The 7,817-nt window shown below is 39.2% G+C and overlaps 1 protein-coding gene across 5 annotated transcripts; it reads right to left on the bottom strand.

The window, feature by feature from the left end:
- Positions 1-213: 213 nt before the first annotated feature.
- On the bottom strand, positions 214-4,965 carry elf3 (E74-like factor 3 (ets domain transcription factor, epithelial-specific)). 5 transcript variants are annotated; one of them, XM_053315852.1, is made up of 10 exons: positions 4,590-4,965; positions 4,229-4,386; positions 3,343-3,576; positions 2,880-2,987; positions 2,644-2,790; positions 2,413-2,499; positions 2,194-2,313; positions 1,797-1,992; positions 581-1,403; positions 214-544 (listed from the first exon to the last, which is right to left on the bottom strand). In XM_053315852.1, the coding sequence occupies exons 2-9, from the start codon at positions 4,377-4,379 to the stop codon at positions 1,292-1,294; spliced, it is 1,155 nt and encodes a 384-aa protein (XP_053171827.1). In that variant the 5' UTR covers positions 4,380-4,386; positions 4,590-4,965; the 3' UTR covers positions 214-544; positions 581-1,291. The 5 variants fall into 5 exon arrangements, with proteins under 5 accessions (XP_053171827.1, XP_053171828.1, XP_053171826.1 ...); XM_053315853.1 differs by having other exon boundaries at positions 4,229-4,356; XM_053315851.1 differs by lacking the exon at positions 4,590-4,965 and having other exon boundaries at positions 2,644-2,787; positions 4,229-4,553.
- Positions 4,966-7,817: the final 2,852 nt, after the last annotated feature.

The raw sequence follows: 7,817 nt of genomic DNA, 5'->3' as shown, positions 1-7,817 counted from the left end.
GGTTATTGTAATATGGCATGTGACAATCACTGATATTATTGGGCATGTTTTTCTTTCCCTGCTTAGAGCTTTAATTGGGCCAATACTCACAGATAGGGAGTAGGTTAGATTTCTGTCCAACTTAATATGTCAGTTCAATGTAGTTTCACATAATGGGGGTATTGTGTTGTAGGTTTTGGGTTAAACAGGCACATAGTCATATGTACACTAAAATTAGAGATCATAGTACACACACCTTTATTCAAATGCAAGGATGATTTTCTTGCAGAATATTCTTACAAACCAGCTCCTGTAATTTGACATTAGCTAAATGTTAGCCAAATTGGTGACCAGAACAAAGAGTTTTGATTTTAAAGAAGCACTACAGACAATTATTTACTAATTGTGAATTTAACACTCACAGTTTTTACATTTTCCTTCCCGACAGTTACAGAAACACCATAAGATTGCAGAATACACATTTAAAAATCAATCCCAAAACAGTATGTTAATAAAAAATGTATTTCTATAAAAAACAATATGCCGTACATTAAAATATATCTTACTTGATATTGAGATTTACTTCTTAGCTACTTTCCACTTTGACATTGTGTAAAAACACTTTACAATAAGTGATACTGATAGACATGTTGTGCATATCATTATTATATTACTGTGAAGTAGGATCACTTACATTTATTTTGCCCTGTTCTGTCTTCGTCCGTCACATTTTGTTTACTAATAGAAGACTTACAAATGTGGTTCGACCGTCAGATCCACAAATGATTCTATATAAAAATCTCAAAGTTTCACCCTTATTTAGAATAACAAAACAGTAATATAAGTAGACTACAAGATCACTAGAGAGAGTGATATATCCAATGTCACAATACAATAATTAATGCCCACTTACCAAAACAAACAAACTCCATAGTGACAGATGCGGATGAGTTAGTCCTCAATCAGTAAAGGAACTTACATACATAAACCAGAATGAGTTCTGTACAACTGTAAAAAGATAGCTCCTTCAGTCTTTTCAGATAACTCACAGATATCCAAATCAATGACCAATTTAGTTACTGTTACACACACAATAAAGTTTCTGTAGTGAAAAAAACACAGGTACAACATTAATATTGGTTCATAAAACCTACTAGAGCCAAAAACACTGGCTTACATTTTCTGCAACACCTTCCTTCAAAGAGGAAGTTAGTGTCTTAACATTTGGGGCAGCGAGGCGACAGGTATTTCCAGTTCTTGAACTACTGCTTTGATAGGCTTTTTGGTTTCTACTTGCATGGAGACTCAATCCTTACATACTAATGCCAATTTCCTCGATTTTCCAGCCACTGGAGTTCTTTCCAAATTTGTATACAAGCCTACGGCCATCAACTCGCTCCAGGATGTCTCTTTTATAGTAATACCTGCGAAAGGAGGAGGGGGGTTAGTCAAGGTTTAACAGAGTGTGCTTTCCCTTCAGCAAATGCTGCACTTCACTGATTCAAAGCATGTCTTTGTAAATAAAAATGGCTTAGCATGTCTTCTATGACATTCACCCACTTGGTGAACAGAGTAGAATTATGACTATTTGTCATTTGGAGAATAATTGATATGATGGTGTTGTAGCTTTGGCTTGGAGACTTCAAATTTAGAACAAAAAGCCTGTTTTAAACTGGAGTTTAAAGGTCACATGGTGGGAGATGTTCAAACCAGTGTTTGGAGCTTTACCTATTAGGACTAAAAGTCTAGATATCCTTAAGTGCGTTGGATAGGCTCTCTCCAAAGAAAATAAAGCTTATGTGTGTACATGAACTAACCTCATGGCACGGCTGAGTTTTTCATACGTCATGCTGCTGTTCTTCTTCTTCTGGCCCCACATCTGAGCTACAGCCTCTGACTTAAGGAACTTGAAGACACCCTCGTGGCGGTCCTCCCATTTCATCAGGCCCTGGTTCCTCTCTGGGTGGATCAGAATATCCCTGATGAACTCCCAAAGGTGAGTGCCACGAGGTGCTGCAGACAAACAGTTGGGCACAGTAAGCTAAACGTGTTGCATAAACACACAAGTCAAACAGATATGCATCTGCAGCCTAATAAAGATGCAAAATGCATGCAAATTAGATTCTGTAAACCAGCTCAGTGTTAAGGTACAAATGTATTTTGAACAGTGTATTTAATAATGAATTCATACAGATTCTCCAAACATGGCCTCACCGTGTTTGTTTTTCTTTGAATTTTCATAAATGCTGCTGCTGTGTTCTCTACTGATCTTGGGAGGTCGCCCTCGTGGTCGCTTCAGTCGAGACTCTCCTTTCTCTGTCTTGATATGCACTTCTGTCAACACAACAGGTAATTATCAGATGTCTACTTAAACTCACTGAGAATGAGGCATGTAAAGAATCTAACAAGCAATGACTTTTCTTGCTTACTCACTTGAAATCAGAGGATAGGAGAACTCTGGGTCTGATTCACCACTGCCAGACTCTGGAGAGCCGAGGTTTGAGAAGCCAAACATGCCACCTGATGAGACAAACAAAAGACAACTTTCATACAGAATCCTTAATACTAATCCTTAATAAGAGAGTGAAAGGCAGAAACTGAGAGGTAGGAATGTAGAGGAGAGGACAATAGCAGACATGAAAAACATGAAGATGAGATACTGACTGTTGGAGGAGGAGCTGTGCTCGCTGTCAGACTGATTATCAGAAAGGTACTCAGTGTCTACCAGAGGTGTCATGGACTCCATGGTCAGGCCGGTCAGATCGTAATCATCCCCATACTCAAAGTCCCTCTTGCTGACAGCCCCTTCTGCTGTTGGTGGTAACGGGCATCATTAGTCCTATATATTCCACACATCATCTATTTTATGCTAGTATGTACCATCTTTATACAATATGTACCTTGCCCAATTCTGATAGTGCTGAGCAGAGGGAAGTTCAGGTTGTCCAGAAAGTTGTCCAGGAGCAGGCAGGTCTCATCCAGCTCTGGTACTGACAGGCTCTGCAGCTCTGGAAAGAAAATAGACATGAGGACAGAAAAATAAGATGTTTTAGCCATGAACAGTATTTATCTACGAGAAGAGTTTTGGGGTTTTTAGTTTTTGTTATGCATATTCATGGAACTACATTGTTAAATCTCAAGTTTTTACTGTATAATGTATAGGTTTATTCATATTTAGAACTCAAAGATAGGCCAGTTTTTCTCCTGTGTGAATTATGATGAACTATCCTTATGAACCATTGACTTTGTTACTAAAATCTTTACTCAAATAACACTGGCACCCAAATAACATGTGCTATATAAGAATTTATACCATTTGACATTAAATTATATAAATATGTCATCCAACAGATTCAGCCTTACCATATTTGGTCTTGTGTTCCTGCAAACTCTGGTGGAGGTGTGGGCCAAGCTGTGGGCCAAAAAGCGCGATCATCTGGTCCCGGCTCATCTGGCACAAGGTGGGCCCGTCCATAGCACAGCAGGCCAGACTGAGGGTGCTTGCATCAAATTTAGTGCTCTCTACATGGTCGCTGATCCAGTCCAAAACATTCTCTGCTGCCCAGCAGTGAGGGCTTATCTGTCTATACAACTGACCTGCAGAGATAGAGGCAGTTATGACTTCATATTCATCCTCTCTGCACTTGCTACACTAGTCAGCATTGAGCTATAATAGCAGTGAACAAGGCTTTAGAGAAGGTACATTTTCATATAAAATCATAGTTTATGTATCTAATTATTTCCAATTGATTTACTGTTATCTCTTCCAAACCACACAAACAATATGTCAGCACTTGCTTCTCAAATATTAGACTTCTCTCACATGTCTGCCTGCTTATCTGTCATGTGGACTGATACCAGTCTACATTATCACCAGGTCTGGATGTGTCAGACAAACAAAGAGTGATCTGTTTCAACTATGAGGTGGCAGCATTCTTCTGTTTGACTGTTATACAGAGTTACACATTGCTGCCTGGTTAATGATTGAGCCAACAGTGTCTAAATGAGGTCAAAGTAAAGTTCACTGAGATAATAGTGCTCCTGCCTGAAGTTTGAAAATAAAGGATCATGTTTACTGTGAGATTAGGCCTCAGCTGAAAGTGCCCCCCGAAACTATAATGGTTAACTAAGGTTTCACAGCCCAGGGACTAAGCATTTTTTCCTTTTGTGTCACACAGCTTACATACAACTACATCCTACAGCAATAATAAAACATAAGTGACTGTCATAGCAGTGGTTTTCTCCTTACTGCTCGTGGAGCTGTATGCAGGGCTGCTGATCTGCAGGGTGTTGATGCTGGGCAGCACACTTGGCTGCCGTGACAGAACATCAGAGACACCAGTCTGGTACATGGTGAGGTTTGCATGAGTCAGGACGCTGCTGAGGCACGGGGATGACATGGAGACACTGAGAAACATAGAAGGTACCTTTTACATACAAGTTAAAACAAACAATTTCAAATTCAAGTTGGATTCAGAGAATGGTCTGCATGACATATCTGTCTCTTGTCATTCAACTTGAACTTAATCTTTAAAAGTCAGTAAAAACAAGTCTGTAATGTTTCTACGTATGACTACTTACTTAAACAATTGGTGCCTAATGTCTCTTACCTGATTACAGCCACGATATAATGCAAAGGAATGCACTCTGAGAAAATCCGCAGTGTGAGTGTGTCGTGACTATCAGTGCTCTCCTCTGTCTCTAAGGCGAAGGTGCTGAATTTAACCACCTACAATGCTTTATACTCCTGTAAAGGAGTGGGGGCTGGACTCAGGTGAGTTCAGGGGAATTCCACCTGTAGTGGGCCACACCTCCATCCCTTCTCTGCCTCCGCTTTCCTGAGAACTTGATCAACAAAACAAACCTGCCCTGCTATTCTCATTTTCACTACCACTTTTTTATATTATGAAGGGGTTAGATTGCATTTGTATTTATATAGACTGGTTAGCTTTTATAGATTTGCTTTTTGTACTCCACACAAAAACGTAAAAGCTCTCTGACAAACCTGTAGTGTTTGTGTGTTTTTTTTTGCTTTCATAAATGTTTAGATATCAGTTATTTTTGTAATACATACATGCACTTTTCTCACCCAAGGAATGGAAATATACAAGGTTTTCTTTTCTTTTCTCTCTTATCTCCAATATGTGTGTGCTGTCAGTTACAGCAAAATAAGATTTTCATTGTAACAATGAAACTTTTCAACACAGCTTTTGACTTGATTCTCCATGACAAAGCCATCTTTCACTCTAAGGAAGGGGGTGGAGAACTAGTGGTGACAGAAGTTTGCAAATGGTCACAATTTCTAAAAATAGCAACACACAGTCGAGTTTGACAGTGTCATAGAGAGTGGACAGACGCTTTCATTAGTGTTGGGTTATTTACATAGACTCACAATCATTTTCTTGAGACTTACCCTAAGCCTAACTATAACTACTACTTGCCAAACTGTAACCCTTACCCTAACCTTAACCAACGGATTTTGTCCCCAATTGCACAGGCCGTCCCCAAACTGCTGATTTTAAGTCTGGTGTGTGTCTCTGAAAGTGAGTTAGTCATACCCCCACACACACACACTCACTCTGTGTTTAGTGCTGTAATGTTGGTTACACATTTTCTGATTTACTTTATCTTTGATTTCAGTGTTTGTGCCAAGTTTGGTTGGACTGGCTAAAACATACCATTCCAGGCCAGCATCTTTCAGTTCAGTGTGCTGGGTAGATCAGAAGTCACGCTGCCTTTGGCTTTCAGGCCACCTAACAAATTCAGTACCTCAGCCAAGTCACTCAATGACTTTAGAGGTGTTGCTTTTAATATTCCACTTGGCAGTCATCATGTGATGTATATTAATGAAGTTATTTTCTATAAAGGAATCCCTGAGACCTTTTTTTTTTCTTTTCAAGATTTTGTTGGCATAGATGCCTTTATTTAGTAGTGAACTGACGGGAAACATGGGGGAGAGAGGTGGGTGTAGCATGCACTCTAAACACTCGACCACCTGTGCGCCGGGATCCATTAGATGTGTATATGCAGATTTTTTCTCCTTCTATAGAAACACAAAATGAGCAGGAAGTAAATTTACCAAAAGTTGGGAGAATGCATTGTTTCAATGCAAGCAATGCTGGAATATTAAGTGTATACCTGATAGACTACTGACTGGTCACACACTCAGAATTCAGCATGCTCAGGTGAACCTGAGGAGTGACCAAACTGAGAAGCACAGCAACAAAGCTCAGGTCAAAGGTGAGTAAATGGAATGTTAATACTAAGTGTATCCTAACAGTGAGGCAGACAGTATACTGCAGGGCAAACACACACTTTAAGTGGTGTTAAAGAGGTGTGTTCAGGTTTTTTGTTGCACACTACAAGCTGCAGGTTTCTGTAGTCTACTAAATCTCCTCTGGTACCTAGTGATTCCTGATTAACTACTGCATAAACAACAAATTGATATGACTACTACACTACTACAACTACTTACACATATCAATTTGTGCACTAGCACCACACGATTCAAAGTATGTGGACACACAGACATTGCATGTATCATCCCTGGAAAGGCTTTTCACCAGATGTGGCTGGCTGTGAAGATTCATTTCAATTAAGCAAAAAGACCTTTAGAGAGGATGACTACTGACGTTGGTGTTCCAGTTCATCCCAAAGGTGTTGGATGGGGTTAAGGTCAAAGCTCTGTGCATGCCAGTTAAAAACTTACTTATCCAACAGAAAAAGAGATAAATTGAACATTCACAAGTCCAAGGCAACTGGATAATATCCATACTCTAATGAAGACCACACAGTATGAGTACAAAACTCCAGCTACTTAATGCAAGTTGTGGTGAGAGTGCTTTGTCAAAAACCTCAACAAATATTGTAGCATGTTTTAGACCATTACTACATTACACTAACCTCACACTCACAAGTATAATCTACTATTTCAACTATCAGTACAAAAATACACTTGCATAATATTGAAAATAGGTTGAGACAGTAAAAGCACAGTGTCATTCAGTCAGTGTTAATTTTGTATTCAGTTCTATCTAAATCTATTTAAAACAATAGGAAACAAGATTGATGTTAACCTTTACTCAAGACCTCTATTTGCATGTGAATTTCTGAAGTCAGATTTGTGGGTTTGTTTCATTTTTTGTTTTTGTTTTCTTTCAGCTTTCTTTAATCTATTTTCCACAGTTCTTTTAAGCAACGAGTGCTGACTAGTCATAATATACAGTGGGGCAAAAAAGTATTTAATCAGCCACCAATTGTGCAAGTTCTTCCCGCTTAAAAAGATGAGGCCTGTAATTTTCATCATAGGTATACCTCAACTATGAGAGACAAAATGAGAAAAAAACAAAAAAAAACAAAATCACATTGTCTGATTTTTAAAGAATTTATTTGCTAATTACGGTGAAAAATAAGTATTTGGTCAATAACAAAAGTTCATCTCAATACTTTGTTATATACCCTTTGTTGGCAATGACAGAGGTCAAACGTTTTCTGTAAGTCTTCACAAGGTTTTCACACACTGTTGCTGGTATTTTGGCCCATTCCTCCATGCAGATCTCCTCTAGAGCAGTGATGTTTTGGGGCTGTCGCTGGGCAACACGGACTTTCAACTCCGTCCAAAGATTTTCTATGGGGTTGAGATCTGGACACTGGCTAGGCCACTCCAGGACCTTGAAATGCTTCTTACGAAGCCACTCCTTTGTTGCCCGGGCGGTGTGTTTGGGATCATTGTCATGCTGAAAGACCCAGCCACATTTAATCGTCAATGCCCTTGCTGATGGAAGGAGGTTCTCACTCAAAATCTCACGATACATGGCCCCATTCATTCTTTCCTTTAC

The sequence above is a fragment of the Scomber japonicus genome, chromosome 3, assembly GCF_027409825.1.
Source record: "Scomber japonicus isolate fScoJap1 chromosome 3, fScoJap1.pri, whole genome shotgun sequence".
NCBI classification, from domain to species: Eukaryota; Metazoa; Chordata; class Actinopteri; order Scombriformes; family Scombridae; genus Scomber; species Scomber japonicus.
Note: the sequence above shows the minus strand (reverse complement) of the source record. Positions and strands in the feature narration are given on the sequence as shown.